At 48.5% G+C, this 16375-nt stretch overlaps 3 protein-coding genes across 12 annotated transcripts in view; 2 read left to right on the forward strand and 1 right to left on the reverse strand.

The window, feature by feature from the left end:
• The first annotated feature begins 29 nt into the window (after positions 1-29).
• On the forward strand, positions 30-3846 carry Bcs1l (BCS1 ubiquinol-cytochrome c reductase complex chaperone). Of its 4 annotated transcripts, none has more exons than XM_075951599.1 (8): positions 30-550; positions 1303-1622; positions 1704-1843; positions 2033-2227; positions 2432-2495; positions 2706-2875; positions 3313-3430; positions 3543-3846. In XM_075951599.1, exons 2-8 carry the CDS (start codon positions 1303-1305, stop codon positions 3790-3792), a joined length of 1257 nt encoding a protein of 418 aa, XP_075807714.1. In that variant the 5' UTR covers positions 30-550; the 3' UTR covers positions 3793-3846. The 4 variants fall into 4 exon arrangements, with proteins under 4 accessions (XP_075807714.1, XP_075807713.1, XP_075807716.1 ...); XM_075951598.1 differs by having other exon boundaries at positions 102-550; positions 1214-1622; XM_075951601.1 differs by having other exon boundaries at positions 122-371.
• A 1134-nt stretch (positions 3847-4980) lies between these two features.
• On the reverse strand, positions 4981-13109 carry Rnf25 (ring finger protein 25). Of its 4 annotated transcripts, none has more exons than XM_075951604.1 (10): positions 12427-13109; positions 10795-10869; positions 10439-10541; positions 10285-10352; positions 10119-10188; positions 7102-7173; positions 6868-7005; positions 6463-6555; positions 5811-5945; positions 4981-5637 (listed from the first exon to the last, which is right to left on the reverse strand). In XM_075951604.1, exons 2-10 carry the CDS (start codon positions 10809-10811, stop codon positions 5059-5061), a joined length of 1275 nt encoding a protein of 424 aa, XP_075807719.1. In that variant the 5' UTR covers positions 10812-10869; positions 12427-13109; the 3' UTR covers positions 4981-5058. The 4 variants fall into 4 exon arrangements, with proteins under 4 accessions (XP_075807719.1, XP_075807717.1, XP_075807720.1 ...); XM_075951602.1 differs by having other exon boundaries at positions 13043-13099; XM_075951605.1 differs by having other exon boundaries at positions 12903-13039.
• A 76-nt stretch (positions 13110-13185) lies between these two features.
• The window catches only part of Stk36 (serine/threonine kinase 36), a 30419-nt gene continuing 27229 nt past the window's right edge, over positions 13186-16375 (forward strand). For 2 of the 4 annotated variants that reach the window (XM_075951644.1, XM_075951646.1), the window contains exons 1-4: positions 13186-13318; positions 13744-13916; positions 14835-14975; positions 15089-15166. In XM_075951644.1, the coding sequence (XP_075807759.1) occupies positions 13833-13916; positions 14835-14975; positions 15089-15166 (303 nt within the window). In that variant the 5' untranslated portion in view covers positions 13186-13318; positions 13744-13832. Of the gene's footprint in view, positions 13319-13739; positions 13917-14834; positions 14976-15088; positions 15167-16375 lie in introns of those variants that run through there. The other 2 variants (XM_075951645.1, XM_075951647.1) reach the window with 2 other exon arrangements.

Raw genomic sequence — 16375 nt, forward strand, 5'->3', positions numbered from 1 at the left:
GGGTGTGGCGGGAAGTAGTTGTAGAACTCGAGGGCGGGGCCTAGCGGCGCTACCTCCGATTGCGGCCTGGTTTTACCATCGAGTCTGAGGGCCAGAGAGTCATTGCAGTAGGGGGCGCAGTGACAGGTTTACCCCGACCACGTTCCTGGAAGCCCGAGCTGTGTTGTGTAGCGTGTGTGGGAGACAGCTGCTGCCTGTCAGGCTCGGGAACCGGCAGCCAGAAGAGCTTCGTCAGTGGCTCTCTATGGAAAGGTGTTTTGGAATCCTAGATCCCAGCTCCGAGCCTTAGTGGAGGTCACGGCTGTCAATTCACCGGTGGCCCGAGAGCCAGGCGGAGGACGAAGTGGCGGTGGTGGAGTGTCGTTGGAGAGGTGTGCAGGAAGTAATTAGTCCTTTTCCCTTGGGAATGGTCTATAGTTAGGCCTAGTCACATCTTACTGGGTTGAAATTGGAAAAGGCTCCGTGGAGGAAGTAGCCTATGAAATCTCAATAAGAATGCCGGGAATAAAGAAGGGGGCATTCGGAACCAACAGAACTGAATGGGCCAGAGGTAGGTAGTGATTTGCATATTTGTCGAACTGCTGATAAAGATAGCTGTCCTAATGTGGAGGTTCCTGCTTATCCGGTTGTGTTTGAATCCAATGGGAGAAAGTCACCGAGGGTGCTGGAGTAAAAGTGTGACTGAATTGGAGAGGGTCCCGGTATGGTAGCTGACTGACGCAAGCACTGAAGGTCCATTCAAAGGCCACTTCAAGAACTAAAATTTAACTTGCATGTAATAGTTTAGGTGGGAAGCAACAAAAGTTTGAACAGTTCATTGGGAACTGGGTCTAAGAGAGGATAATTGAAGGAAATTTCTGCTAGTAAGGCTTGTGGTCACTGATAGCTCAATGGAAAAAAATCATCTTTGTTGACTCCACCCAATGGGGACTCTTTCTGTCTCAGCTCTTGCCAGGGACCAAAGTCTTGCCTTTCTCGTATCCTGATGCGTGCTTTTTGGAGTTGAGAAAATCTCCAAACCTGTTCTTCTGGCAAAAAGTCTTCTATCTGAAGAGCAAAATGGGTTGGAGAGTTTGGGGTGTTTGCCCTGGCATCCCAACACCATATCTACTCCCCAAAGGATACTGCTGACCTGCCATCTTGCTTCTGTGGGAGGAAGTGGGGGCACATCTGATGGGTCTGGCTTCTAAACTCGTCTTGTGCTTTCTCCCAGCTCTACTGCTCTCCACCCCTAGGTTTTGACAGTGTCTCGGGGCCTGTAAGCATCTGTCGTTTTTGTTTTTGTTTTTTTTCCCTTTCAAGATGCCATTCACAGACTTTATTCTGGCCCTAAAAGACAATCCCTACTTTGGGGCTGGATTTGGGCTGGTAGGTGTGGGCACAGTTCTGGCTGTGGCCCGGAAAGGAGCCCAGCTGGGTCTAGTGGCATTCCGGCGCCATTACATGATCACATTGGAAGTCCCTGCTAGAGACAGAAGCTATGCCTGGTTGCTTAGCTGGCTTACCCGACACAGCACCCGCACCCAGCACCTCAGTGTTGAAACCTCATACCTGCAGCACGAAAGTGGCCGAATCTCCACCAAGTTCGAATTTATCCCCAGCCCTGGAAACCACTTCATTTGGTAAGACTGGAAGCTAGGAAGGGCTCTGAAGACAGGACAGATTGATGGAGGAAACTGGGTTACTTTGACAGTTTTATTCAGGTATCAGGGGAAATGGATCCGGGTACAGCGAAACCGAGACATGCAGATGGTAGACCTGCAAACGGGGACTCCTTGGGAATCCGTCACCTTCACAGCCCTGGGCACGGACCGGAAGCTTTTCTTCAACATCCTGGAAGAAGGTATGAGATGGCACAGGCAGGCGCAGGCTTTTGCTGGGGCTTTCAGGAATGGGGCCGTTGGGCATCAACGGCTTGAAGAGGAGGAATAAGAATCCAAATACTTGGGAGAAGGTTACCAGGACAGAGCTCTCCTTAATTGCAGAATCAGCTGTTATCAAGAGACTTACGGTCTCATCTCCTTGCTTCCAGCTCGAGCACTGGCCCTGCAGCAGGAGGAGGGGAAGACAGTGATGTACACAGCTGTGGGTTCCGAATGGCGGACCTTTGGTTATCCACGCCGGCGCAGGCCACTGGATTCTGTAGTCCTGCAGCAGGGTCTTGCTGACCGAATTGTCAAAGACGTTCGGGAATTCATTGATAATCCCAAGTGGTACATTGACAGAGGTAAGAAGCAGCTGGGATCTAGGCTAGTCTGTAGCCAGATGAGGCGACAGAAAATTCTAGCTCTGGAAAAGGGAAAAGAAACCTTGTTTCTTCAGATGTTAAGACCTCCAGACTAGTAGGGAATAGAGCTGAGGTGGAATATAGACACCTGGACCAGAGTACAGGATTCGCTTTAGGTTTTGTTTGTCTTGGTTATGTCCCTAGGCATTCCCTACAGACGTGGCTACCTTCTTTATGGGCCCCCTGGTTGTGGGAAGAGCAGTTTTATGTGAGTAGTCCAGTTCTCTCGACTCTGAACCACACAGTCTTTGCAGGGTGGGGAGAGAGGCATGGGTCTGGGAACTCCGGGCGGGGTTAAACCAGATAGACACAACATCGGTGGGTGGTACTGGAGATGTAGGCCTCTGAGGCAGACCTCCTGGGAGTCCCAAAGAGGCTTCCGGTTGCCTAGGCCCTCCTTCTGTGTGTCCGTCCACAGAACCGCTCTGGCTGGAGAACTGGAGCACAGCATCTGCCTTCTCAGCCTCACAGACTCTAGCCTCTCAGATGACCGGCTCAACCATCTGCTGAGTGTCGCCCCCCAGCAGAGCTTGGTGCTCCTGGAGGATGTGGATGCTGCTTTTCTCAGTCGAGACTTGGCCCTTGAGAGTAAGTAGAAGATGCTGGGGGCGGGGACTCTTTTGTTTAGCTGATTTAGTGTGTGGGCACATGCACGTGGAGTCAGTTCCCACCTTGTTGAAGCAGTGCCTCTCTGGGTTCTGCCATACTCCTGTCTCCACTGCCAACATGCCGCAAGACTTAGACCTGTGCCACTGCATCCAGCATTTTACCTGGGTTCTGAGACCAGGCTTGATCTTCAGGCTTGCGCAGCTAGGACGTTTGATCCTAAAGCCTTCTCCCTGACCCAGGAAAGTAGTTCTTAAGATACTGAGGGTCAGAAGGAAATGAGGAAGAGCGGAAACAGGAATTTTTGGAGGCCTGAGTCAGCAACAAGAGGTGCTGTGCTGATAAGTAGGTAACTGCAGAGGATACTGGAGCACGATTTTAGCTAAGACATGCCCATTCACATTCCTGTCATCCTCCAGACCCTGTAAAGTACCAAGGCCTCGGTCGTCTCACCTTCAGTGGACTGCTCAATGCTTTGGATGGTGTCGCCTCCACTGAGGCTCGCATTGTGTTCATGACCACCAACCACATTGACAGGTAAGGAGGAAGAAGGCAGAACTCCACTGCTATGTCTTGAGGGGGGGGTGAGGAGGCTGTCTCTTTTGGGTGCTAGCAGGAGTATTGGCTGTGACTCTGCTTTTCCTCTTAGGCTGGATCCTGCCCTGATACGCCCTGGGCGAGTAGATCTGAAGGAGTATGTAGGCTACTGCTCACACTGGCAGCTGACCCAGATGTTCCAGAGGTTCTACCCAGGGCAAGCGCCTTCCTTGGCTGAGAACTTTGCAGAACATGTCCTTAAAGCTACATCCCAGATTAGTCCTGCCCAGGTGCAAGGCTACTTCATGCTGTATAAAAATGACCCTGTGGGGGCTTTTGAGAATGTTGAATCTCTGATGTGATTCACCAGGCCACTATCTGCTCTCAAAAAAATCCATAAACACCAATCACACTAATCTGGTCTGTGACTTTTCCTCCCTCCCTTGCTGCATTTGTACTTGAGAATAAAACAGGGGTTGCAATAGCAGTGCTGCAAGATACACGTATACAAATGATGGGGCCGTGGCCGCAAGAGAGGGAAAGGAGAGACTGACATGAATGGAGAAAATATATACGTTCACAAAAGGCCACCCAAGTAAGAGGCATTGTGGCCCAATGTTGTGGCACACTTTTTTGTTTGAGGCAGGGTTCTGTGTAGCCGTAGCTGTCCTGGAACTCACTTTGTAGACCAGGCTGGCCTTGAAGTCACAAATCTACCTGCCTCTGCCTCCCAAATGTTGGTATTAAAGGTGTGCCATTTGTTACATACTTTTAATTCCAGAGCTAAAGTAGTTAAGATTGCAAAAAGCTCACGACTAACCTGAACTACACAGTAAGACCTTTTCCCCCTTCAAAACAACCAAGGGGATTAGGATGTAGCTCAGGTGGCAGAATGCTTGCTTAGCATTCGTAGACTGGCCGTGATGGCAATGGCTGTGATCCGAGCACTCATGAGGTAGAGGCAGGAAGATCAGGGATTCTTCAGCTGCATAAATCTTGAAGCTAGTCTGAGCCACATGGAACCTTATCTCCAAACAGCCAACAGGTCAACAGTGCACCCCTGTAAATGTGGGTATGAACAGGGAATTATACACTGTAGTACTGCCCAAATGTCAACCGCAACCTCCTCAAAACTGACCACACTGGCAGGGAAGTAAGACCCTTCTCACCTTGGCATTTTTGGAGAACAGACTTAGAGCAAAGGTGAGAGCCCCCTGCCATACTCAAATCTTTTATTTTTTTACTTTATTTATTATGTATATAGTGTTCTATCTGCATGTTTGCCTGCATGCCAGGAAAGGGCACCAGATCTCATAGATGGCTGTGAGCCACCATGTGGTGACTGGTAATTTAACTCAGGACCTCAGGGAGCTATCTCTCCAGCCCCCATACCCAAATCTTACAGCAATTTAGGAAGAGCCATACCCAGCTTGCAACTGTCAGTAACTCCAGCTCTAGGTGATCTGATACCCTCAAACAGACATACATGCAGGCAAAACACCAGTGCACATAAAAATAAGTTAAAAAAAAAAGCCATTTCACACAAGTTAGGTGCTGTTAAGCAAAGAAGGCCAAATCTCTTTATTGCCTCCCTCCCACCCCCAATTCCCTGTCCCCCCACAGTACTGCTAGGAACCTTCCTCGGATTCCAAGCCCAGGGGCTCCCTGCGAGGACCAGACCGGTATGCTCCCTGGCCCCGAGGTAGGTGGGAGTAGGAAGAACCTGGTGTACGGCTTTTGGAGCGTTCCCAGCGAGCACAGTCCCGAGTCCTGCGAGCTGTAGAGCCCTGCCAGCTACCAGGCCCCTTCTCCTGAGGAAGACCTGTAAGCCCTTTGTTACGGGGTTCTGGTTTTAAGTCCACAGGCTCTTTGAGAGGCTTCTCAGGAGGTGGCAGTTCTTGGATATCACTGGTACCTTTTGCGGTACAGCACTCCCCTCCTTTCGGGTGCCTCCGATCATACCGTCGCCAGGATCCACGACCAGATCGTGGAGGATCTAGCATGGATTTCTTGGTCTCACCCAGCCTTTGTTGATTTGGGCCAGCCCCTGGAATCTTCTCATACACACACTGAGTAGCCATGGGTAGAGGAGTTGGCACGGCTGACTGGGTAGCTAGGGAAGTAGATTGTTCTGCAGAAAGGGCAGTAGGTGGTTGGGGTTCTCTGGAGACATCTACAACTGACTCAGGCTCCACAGCAGCAGGAGGCTGGGGAGAAGAGAGGCAATGCATCACGGGAGACCCCTCTCCACTACCAGCCAACCATTACCAATCTGAACCTCCCCAGGCAGAATGAAGCACACCCTAGGGCCTAGGGCTGTGGTGTTCACAAGAACACTGGAGGCATTGAGGCCAAGAGGGGAGCCTTTTCCTTTCCTCACCTGCTGAAGGCTAATAAAGTACCGGTTCCGTTCGGCCTCAAGGTCAATGATGCCACCCTTCTCCTGTTGCCTCTGATACAGCCTCTTGAGCTCTTCCTGCTGGCGCAAGCTTTCTGCACTGGGTTGGTAAAGCTCCTAAAAGGAAAGGAAGCAGAATGGCAGGAGAAAAAAACAAAATGAGAAAGCAGACGACTTGAACCGTAACTCTTCTAGGATTGTCCTAGGAGAGCTGCACAAGGTTCCTGGTTTTTTGTTTGGTTTTAGACAAGAGTTTCATATAGCCCAGATTGGCCTCAAACTCACCATGTGACCAAGCATGACCTTGAACTGCTTACCCTCCTGCCTCCACTTCCTGAATGCCAGGATTACACGAGTGTACCACTGTACCAGGTTTTTTAATGTAGTTCTGGGGATCAAAACTAGGGCTTTGTGTATGCTAGGCAAGTGTAACTACCAAACGAGCCACATTATTAACTTGGCTTTCTTCCTCAGAGTTGGGCTTCTGAAGTCTTAGGCTCCTGGTGGGGGCTGCAGCTTTGCAGAGTAGTCTTAAGCAAGTCAAACCCAACTCCAGAGAATTCAGCACAGACAAGATGCCATTTCTCTCTAGAATGCCACTATGCCTGGCTTAGACCAGAAGGAAATCCCTTACCATGGGTTGTTGGGGTTCAGGGGCTGCTTTCAGCGAGGCAAGATCATACACAAGGGGCTCCCTGCACACAGGACACTGCACACCGACTGCCTTCTAAAACAAGAGGAGAAATCACATCCTGCTTCTTGTCAGCCAGCCCAGTCTCGGGTGGGCTGGGACTGAAGGGCACAAGCGTTAGCTGCTCAGCAATGAGGTGGGAAGGAGGAAAGGGCAGCCTAAGGAGAGGTCTGGAGATGCTGCAAAGCTGCATGCAATGTGTCAGTGTACTCAAGGATGCCTTTCTGGATAGGGGTGAGATTTAGTCTCAAAGGTATCTGTTACTAAATGATGAAAAGCCACTAGAATGAAGGGATGGAGACAGATGTAAAGTATAAGGGCACCAAGCAAGAAAGCGGGTCTGTCTACCTGTTTGGTGACAACATGCTGTCGCTCCTGTTCCTGTCCTTGTGTCTTCAGCTCTTGTTCCATGTGCTGGATGTACCGAGCAAGGCAGTGGCAGTGGAAGTAGTGATAACAGGGTGTTTTGGTAAAGGCCTCCTTTTCCTGTAGGGAGACAGATGCAGAGTCCTCTATCAGTGCCCACTTGCTAGCCCTTCCCTGTCTACCCAAGCTCACTGCAGCGCCAGCTGAGAAACCCACCTGGAAACCATAGAGGCAGATGACACACTGACCATGGGGGATGTTGTTGTCTGTGAGAATTTCCTTCCCTTTCTGAAAGGAGAGAAGATTGTGAACACATTCCACGTACTTCTTCCAGGAGTGACTGGTTGGCTGTGACATCCGCCAAGCAGCTTGTTACCTACCATTTATGTACTCCTGTCCTGGTAACCTTCTACTTGCAAGAATCCCTCTCTATGCATCCCCCACCCCTGCCCATTTGACCTTCCTGGTTTCAAAATCTAAGTAAATTATTTCTCTTCTTACTAAGTCACTTTTAATATACTTGGAGATAAAAATAATATTTCTAGCTTGGCATTGTGGCACACACAAATCCCAGCACTAGGGAGGCAGAGGCAGGTAGATCTCTGGGTTCAAGGCCAGCCTGGTCTACAGATCAAATATCAGGACAACCACGGATATACAGGGGAACTCTGTCTTGAAAATCAAAACAAACAGAGATGAGTTTTGAAATTTTTTTCTCCAAGGTGTATACGTGTGTGTACGTTTGTTTGGTTTGCTTTTGATTTTGAGACAGGGTCTGGAACTCCATCTGCAGAACTCAAGAGATCCGCCTGCCTCTGCCTCAGTAGTGCTAGGACTAAAGGCCTGCACCAATACACCCGGCTTTCAAAACTCTAGCCACACATGGTAGCTTCAATTCCAGCACTCAGGAAGCTGAGGTAGGAGGATTGCTTTGAGTCTGAGATTGGCCTGGACTACACAGTAAGACTGTCTCAAAAGCACAAAACAAAACAAACAAACCCACCCCATTTTCATTTTCTGAGATGCCTTTGGGTTTTTTTGTTTTTGTTTTTTAATCTGCTTGGACCAGGAGTCTTGCTTTGTTGCCTTGGCCCAAGTTCTTTGGCTCAAAAGATCTTTTTTCTTCAGACTCTGGTGGGCTAGAATTACTAGCACACACCACTGTGCTGAGCTGCACAGACTTTCTTAGCAGTTTGCAAGTATAATTCCCCCATGGGGCAAGGCATTTATTCAGACAACCAAATGGACAGAAATCAAAAGGCATCAAGTTGGTCTATGAAATGTATATTTGAACAGCTAACACTATGGAATTTCAGAAGCTGCCCTAGAGTCTGACCCAAGAGTGCTACAGTGCTAAATGCCCACTCACTAATCCTATGCCACCCACCTTCACTATACTCTGAACATTTTCCCTAAAAACCCCAAGGAGGAAACAAGCAAGGCTGACCTTGTTTGTGTGCTTTTAACCTCAAACAAGAAAAGTTATCCATGTATTTTGTTTCTCTGCCTTTGTTTCTCGTGGGCTGTTTACTTAACCATAAAGAATGTACAATTGTCTCTATCTCTCTCTTTTTTTGGGGGGGGGGTATAGGGGGGACTCAAAACAGGGTTTCTCTGTGTAACAGCCCTCCCTGGCTGGCCTTGAACCACCTGCCTCTGCCTCCTGATTGCTGGGATTTAAAGGTGTGTGCACCACCACAGCCCAGCTTCTCTCCCTGGTTTTTCGAGACAGGGTTTCTCTATAGCTTTGGTGCACCACCACCACCTTGCGCTCTCCAGCCCTGCTTGTTCCCCCCACCCCCCACAAGACAGGGTTTGATGTAGCCCGAGCCATCCCTGAACTTGCTATGTAGTTAAGGATGCTTTCAATTGACGGGTTTTCTTGCCTTCCCCTCCCAGTGCTAGATCACACGTGTACACCACTATGCCTGGCTGAGTATAAACTCAGAGAAAAGGCACCATGGCTTTTCTAGTCAGTTCTAACGGCAGGCTAGCCTTCAAGTGTTCATCCCTCATACTCAGCCCCTAGGCAAAAGTCCTGTCATTTTCTACTTTCAGTTGCTAGTGCCAAGAAAACGAGAACTGCCTGAAACCAGTCCTGGTGGCACAGGCCTGTAATACCAACTTCTTTGGAGACAGAGACAGGAGGACCACAAGTTCAAGGCCTGTTAGTTCATTTGATGAGACTCATTCTCAGAATTTAAATTTTAAAGATGTTATGGATGTAGCCCAGGAGTAGAGCACTTGTCTAATATGTGCAAAGCCTTAGGTTTGAACCTCAGTACAGAAAAAAGAAAAAGTTCTGAAACTGGAACAACAGAAAATGCAGAGTATGGGAATGCACGCCTTTAATCCCGGCACTGGAGAAGTGGGACAGATGGATCTCTGGGTTTCAGGACAGCCAGACCTGCACAATGAGACCCACCATGGTTAACTAGAATCAAGTAAGAAGGAATCCCAGCTGAGAAGATACCTCCATAAATCTGGTTTAAAGGCAAGCCTGTGGGGGCATTTTCTTAATTAGTGATTGGGATGGAGGAGGGTCCAGCCCATTGTGGGTTGTGCCCTCCCTGGGCTAGTGGTCCTGGGTGCTGTAAGAAAGCAGGCTCAGCAATCAGGAGGAACAAGCCAGTAAGCAGTACCTCTTCATGGCTTCTTCCTGCCTACAGGTTCCTGCTCTGACTTCCCTTAGTCATGGAATGTTCCTGAAAGTGTAAGATGAAATAAACCCTTTCCTTCTCAAGTTACTTTTGGCCATGGTGTTTTATCACAGCAACAGAAACCCTAACTAAGACCAACAATAAGTAAGTAAGTAAACAAAAGGAGAAAGAAAAGAAAGAACAGAACAGAAAAATAAATGTAAGCCAAAGAGGAAAAGTGCTAGGTGTGGGGGCACACGCCTAGAATTCCAGTATGTAGGAGGCTAAGGCAGGACGATGGCTGCCAGATGCCAAGCCAGACTCATAGCAGGATCCCTGTCTCAAAACAAAATAAATGAATGACAAAAACCTCACAACAAAGAGGAAAAGTACTTTTTCATCAAGATGCTGGAACTGACAACTTGGGGAAGCTGGGAAGCTACTCAACTATAGTTTGGAGGGTTTTTTTCTCTTTTTTTGAAACACTGAGTTCTTTCTCTAAGTGAGGCCTTAAGCAAACAAGGACTGAATGTACTGACTACAGAAATGCTCTACGCTAAAGGAAGGACATTTTCCCAGACCATCACATTTTACCTCAATGAGTTCATAGAGCATGGCTGTGCCTAGCCCCTCCTTGGCCACATGGCCCAGTGCCTGTGAGATCCTGCGGGGGTAGAAATGAAGCCAATATTAAAAATTCTTTCCTTCAACAGGTAGAGCTGAATTCTGAGTTTTCCCTGCCCCAACTATCCCGACTTACTTGTGAATCTGCTCATCTGAAAGCCCTCGGGGGTTACGGATGGAGATCTGTGGCACCTCATGGGGGTACTAGTGCAGAAAAACAACACAGTCATTATAGTGACCGCTCGAGGGACCCTCCCCTTCCCCCCTTTACAGTCATGCAGCGGCCTCACCTGCACTGGGACCTGAAGCACCAGAGTAAAGCAGACAAACTGAGAATCTTGGACCTCTGCGGTGGCAGGGTGCAGAGTGATAAAGATCTCCCATGGTGAAGATCTGCAGGTGGATGAAGTGGAGACGCAGGATGTGACTGGGCAGGGGCTTGAGAGCTAGGGAGGAGGGGGTGAGATAGTAAAGCAGGCAGAGGAATGCACACAGGACTCGCTTCGTTGCAGGGGGAGGAGTAAGGGACTGGTGTCTGTATGACAAGCATCACCCCGGAGTCAAGGCTCAAAGCACCCTAAGCCCAGATTCTGTGCAGAATCATCTCATCACTAAGACTCCTGCCCACCCGTAACTGAATACGCACCTGCCATTTCCTTTCATCACCTGTAGTTCATCCAGATAGATAGACTCTAATACTTCAACTTCAGAAGGAAGGACCCTGGAGAGTAAGGGGGACACTGAGTCACCACTACAGCTCGGCCTGCTGAAGCCTGCCAAGGCTGATGAAGACTGACTTAAACAAACCAAACAATAACAACAAAAGGAATCTGTCTCAATACATTCTCTTGTCAAATTATCCTGTAAAATAGGGAGATGTTTAAGTTGTCAACCGGCCAGGTAGAAAAAAATGGGAATTAGATTTTACAGTTCACCTCTGCCAACCTGAGAAAACAGATTCCCATAGAGTTGAAACAACGAACCAAGGCTTAACACAGGAGGAGGAAAGGGAGCAGTCAGAGCCAGGCCCTGACTTCCTGTTCAAGCTTGTACAGCTGCTCCTCTCTGACCTACATACATGGCGTTCATCATTACTAACAAGGTTACCAGTGCTTACTACTCCTGCCTGCCTACACAGTCCAGTCAGTTCAGCACAGTCCCCTGTGCCCCAGGTACTGCCAATAACCTTGCCAGCACTAGTCAGCCTAAGCATTTCTAAAAGCTATACCAAGACGAACAGGTTTAAGTAATCTAAAAGCGAAACTGCAGTAGAAGAGCCATAGGCCTTGTAGCTAATAGAGGGCAGAAATGACTTACCAGCTACGTGGTCAGCTCACTTAGAAGTCTGAGTTACACTCCAACATACGCACTAGGACTACTGGGAGACTTAACAATGATTTGTTTATATAAAGTGCCCAAGTGTCTGAGACATAGTATGTAGTCTAAGTGATCTTTCTCCCCCTTTAAGAGGAAAGAGAAGAGCATAACCCGAGCACACATGACACTGGAGGTCTCGTTAACCCCATCATCATGTCTAGTACAGGGGTTCATGGTCCTGACACAGATCAGAGGGCAAACATTTAAACACGCAACAACTGTTGTAATGGCACCGAAGATGAGCGATTGAGTCCACGGCTCTACCCAGGTGATATACAGAAACCTGTATCAAGAGGGAAGGCACCCAGGATGGCCTTTACCAATGGTGGTTATTATACAACATTTAGCATTCTTTTTAAGCCTTACGCAGAAACCTTAAAATACAAAGCTTATTGTCTCACAAATAAAAAGGACATTCTGGCTGACATAGACTGTTGCAACCACTGCTACTCTCTCCTAGCTCAGGTGTTCCCTCCATAATCTTAGACATTCTTCCCAATAGTAAAGAGCACTAGTCTCCATGGCTTTATAAAGGAAATTACTGGGTGGCCTCCCTGAAGCAACTTAACACCAAAGTACAGGCTCAGTTAGGACAACTTTCAGTATTTTAAGCACCTTAAGTGACCTGGGTCTTGGATGTAAGATACAGACTGGGACAGTAATAAGGTCCTAAGTGACAGAAGGGGGGTGTGTGGGTAGTGGGCTATCCTAAAACTTAGGAATATAAGGCCTTAGGTCATACAGACATCCTTCGGGTTATCTAGTCTCTTGAGGGCTTATATTTCAACAATTAATGAAAAGCAGGCTTTTATGAACGTTACAAATTCACAGTGACCCTCCCAACTACTCTGAAGTAATGCCACGCCCACTTTTTTTTTTTTTTCAGCTGTCACCGACTCACAGGAACTAGCTGGTCTGGTCAGCGTCACAACCAGCTAATTAAATGTGAAGCGAACACATCTTTATCTTCCAAACTCAAAGTCCTTAAAGGCCTTTGGCCTCTTTTTAAGAATGCTCGAGAGAGGAGGAGGGCTTGCTTATGTGGGGAGTAAGGCTCTTCTGACAATGGTTCTTAGTGCTGCCGGGGATACGGAAGGTTGAGGAAAGCTTAGGCAGAAATGGTCTGGGCCAAAGGGCAGAATCCTAGGGGCTCGAGGGACAGGACGAGGAGGAGGACGTCCGCCCAAGAGGCGGGAGGTGTGATGAGCCATCCTCCAGACCCCAGAAAGTCACATCAGGGAGAAGAGGGAGGGACAGGGCCATAGGAAAGGGCAACTGGGTCGATAAGGCGTGAGCCCAACTGGCCAACCCGGCACAGACCCAGTCCCTTCTCGGGTCAGCGTCCCTCCACCTTCCGCTCCCGGTCCAGTAGCTCGCCTAGGAAAGGATGTCAGGGTTTCGGCCACCTCTCGCCCCTTGATTCACCCCTCATGCTCGCGGTTCGGACGATTTGAAGCTGTTGCTAGTTCCCAGCACCAGATCCAGGCAGCCAGCCAAAACCCATGACCCAAAGTTACCAGTCCTCTTCCCCAGCAGCTGCCGACGCAGACGCCGCCATGTCTTCTCCGGCTCTTAGCCGGAACCGGAAATACCTTTTGGGAAGTTAGAGGCGGAAAACTAGGGCGGGGCGGGGTAAAGAAAGCTGGCGCCGTTTCTAGGCAACTGAAGACTCTAGGTCCTTTGTGGGGCCTGATTGTCAAGCGACCGATGTGCCCTAGAAAGTGCGAATGGGCGGTTCGTGTCTGTCACACATCTCTGAGAGTTTTAAAGTCCTTTAAACTTCTGACCAGCTGGTAAGAGTGGGAAACTAACGAGAGCAGCATTGAGGAATGGAGAAAAGTAACGCAGGCAGCTGGGAGGGACTCGGTTAGAGGCCCGGGGCCCCCAGCCCACGGCCTGGGAATCTTGGAGTATCTAGGTTGGGGGAGTGTTGGGGAACCTCGGCTCACGAGGGGAGTCAAGAGCAGCGGTGCTGGGGGAGCTGAGGATGTTAGGAACTCGGGAGCTAGAGAAGGAGCAAGTGAGCGACGCTGGTGGAGAGGGGAAAGGGGACACGGTGGGCTGTGGGCACCTAGCTTGAGTGGGAGGCTCGAGACGTTCCGTTTTCAAGATCTGATCATCTTTCCATCCTGATCATGTTTTTGAGGACTGTGTTATTGTGAAAAGTTGGAAAAGGCATGACTGATAACGTCTATCTTTCTCCCATGTTCCAAGTCAGGCCTCACAGATGTGTGGAACTGCCCCTGGAGCTACAGTTCGTCGCCACCGTCTACTTTCTGCCTTCTGAGAGACCCTGAAATCCTTGCCATGGAAAAGTACCACGTTTTGGAGATGATTGGAGAAGGCTCTTTTGGCAGAGTATATAAGGGCCGAAAAAAATATAGTGCTCAGGTAGGGAACAAAGTTACCTTCTGAGTGGGGGCTCCTACTCCAGCAGAAACCTGGGACAGAAGGGTTTCTCAGGGTGCATTTCTCTGCCCCGACTCCAGCATATTTCCTGGGATATTTAGACTCTGAAATTTGATTTCTTGGAGTCAGATCTCAGCCTTAGAACTAGGGACAAACTACCTAACCGTTCCATGCTTCTGTTTTCCCCAAACTGCCCCATGGGGGATGATAGACGGGGTCTGAGCATTAACTGTGTTCCACACTTAATTACTTAGCCCAATGCCTGACACCTGCTAAACGACACAAACGGTCAGTGTTCTTTTTATTCCCTAAGAAAAGATAAACCACTTGCACTTGCTCCCTCCACTCACATTTCCTCCTCTTTCCCCTAAATCTCACCTTGAGTCCTTTGCTTAGGTCAGAACACTTGTCCTAGAATCCATCAGAGGGATCTACTTGGTAGTAACTGTTTCCCCCTGGTGATGGGTAGACAAAGCCAGAGTAAATCCATAGTACCCTGGGGGAAAGTCAAGGTGGAAGGTTAGCATGTGTTAGTATTATTACTAAGAGTTGGTCAAGCAGTATAAAAATCTTGCATTGTGGAGCTCTGAGATAAAGCTTGGAATATTTGCATTGTGTGTTTCTGTTTGAGAGAGAGAGAGAGGAGAATCAGTTTTTCAGTTTTATTGGGGTTACTTAAAGGAGTTCCAGGAGCAGAAGTGACTCAGAGACGACAGTATCACAGAGCCCACCCCAGCATGTGCGATAGCTCATGAAAACTGAAAACCTGGAGCACACCGCACTCCTCACAGGCAGCTTGGCAGGATGGAGAATGTCTCTTTCGGGCAGCTCACTGGGTCTGTTTCTTTGCGCTTCTCCATGGTGTGGTTATGCCTTGGTTCTTTGCTTTACTGCTGACAGGTGGTGGCCTTGAAGTTCATCCCCAAACTGGGGCGCTCAGAGAAAGAGCTGAGGAATCTGCAGCGAGAGATTGAAATCATGCGAGGTCTGTGGCACCCCAACATTGTGCATATGCTCGACAGCTTTGAGACTGACAAAGAGGTGTGTTTGGAGGGTGTCGGGTGGCCTCTCTCCAAGCCCAAGGGCCCCAGATGTTTGTTGACCGCAGAGTGCATGACCGTCCCATCGGTATTGTACTTGCCTTCTCTTCGCAGGTGGTGGTGGTGACAGACTATGCCGAGGGAGAACTCTTTCAGATTCTGGAAGATGATGGAAAACTTCCTGAAGACCAGGTATGTTTCCTGGCTCAACATTCCTATGCTTTGAATCTCTCTCTGGGTGAAGAGCTAGGAGTACAAGCTGAGGGTGTCAAGGTTCATGTGTGTGTGTCTGTGTGCCTGTGTAATATATATGAGGGTATAGTTATATATGTGCAAATATGTGTAGGCTCTTGTGCCTATACATGTGCATGCATGCAGAGTCCAGAGGTTAGGGTCAATGTCGTCTTCAACTGTTTTCCACCTTTATTTTTGATGTTAGAGCTCTCATTGACCTTCAGACTATGGACTGGATCTCTGGCCAATAGGCTCTAGAGATATGCCTATCTTAGCCCCTCCCCAACACCAGGGCTACAGATGTGTGACGCCATACCCAGCTTTTTTTCTCTAGAATTTTTATTTTTATTGCACTATACATTTTTCTCTACCCCGCTCCCTTCCCCCCACTTCTACCCTGTCCTGTGACCCTCACGCTTCCAATTTGCACAGGAGATCATCTGTTCTCCTTCCTCAGTAGATCCATGCATGTCTCTCTTAGGGTCTTCTTTGTTGTCTAGGTTCTCTGGGGTTGTGAACTGTAGGCTGGTTTTTCTTTGCTTTATGTCTAAAAGCCACTTATGAGTGAGTACATATGATATTTGTCTTTCTGGGTCTGGGTTACCTCACTCAATATGATGTTTTCTAGATCCATCCATTTGGTGCAAATTTCAAGATATTTTTTCTTGTTGAGCAGCACTCCATTGTGTAAATGTGCCACATTTTCTTTATTCATCCGGCAGTAGAGGAGCATCTAGGTTGTTTCCAGGTTCTGGTTATTACAAATAATGCTTCTATGAACATAGTTGAGCACATACATGTCCTTGTGGTATGATTGAGCCTCCTTTGGATATATACGCAAAAATGGTCTTGAGGTAGATTGTTTCCTAATTTTCTGAGAAATTGCCATACTGATTTCTAAAGTGGGTGTACCATTTGCACTCCCATCAGCAGTGGAGGAGTGTTCCCCTTACTCCACATCCTCTCCAGCATAAGCTGTCATCAGTGTTTTTTTATCTTGGCCATTCTGGCAGGTGTAAGGTGGAATCTCAGAGTTGTTTTTGTTTGCACTTCTCTGATGTCTAAGAATCATACCCAGCTTTTAACACAGATGCTGAGAATCCAAATTCCCAAAGTCCTAATGTGTATGCAATGGGCACTTCACCAGTTGAACCGTCTCCTCAGCCC

This window comes from Microtus pennsylvanicus, chromosome 17 (genome assembly GCF_037038515.1).
Source record: "Microtus pennsylvanicus isolate mMicPen1 chromosome 17, mMicPen1.hap1, whole genome shotgun sequence".
In the NCBI taxonomy this organism is placed as follows: Eukaryota; Metazoa; Chordata; class Mammalia; order Rodentia; family Cricetidae; genus Microtus; species Microtus pennsylvanicus.

Coding starts and splice junctions, on each gene's coding strand:
- Rnf25 (XM_075951602.1), bottom strand. CDS start 13,083: ATGGCGGCGTCTGCGTCGGCAGCTGCTGGGGAAGAGGACTG. Junction 10,870..13,042: donor GCTGCTGGGGAAGAGGACTG/GTAACTTTGGGT, acceptor CTTACTCTCCAG/GGTCCTTCCTTCTGAAGTTG. Junction 5,946..6,462: donor CTGAACCCCAACAACCCATG/GTAAGGGATTTC, acceptor CTTTCCTTTTAG/GAGCTTTACCAACCCAGTGC.
- Bcs1l (XM_075951599.1), top strand. CDS start 1,303: ATGCCATTCACAGACTTTATTCTGGCCCTAAAAGACAATCCCTACTTT. Junction 2,228..2,431: donor CAAGTGGTACATTGACAGAG/GTAAGAAGCAGC, acceptor TTATGTCCCTAG/GCATTCCCTACAGACGTGGC. Junction 2,496..2,705: donor TGTGGGAAGAGCAGTTTTAT/GTGAGTAGTCCA, acceptor GTCCGTCCACAG/AACCGCTCTGGCTGGAGAAC.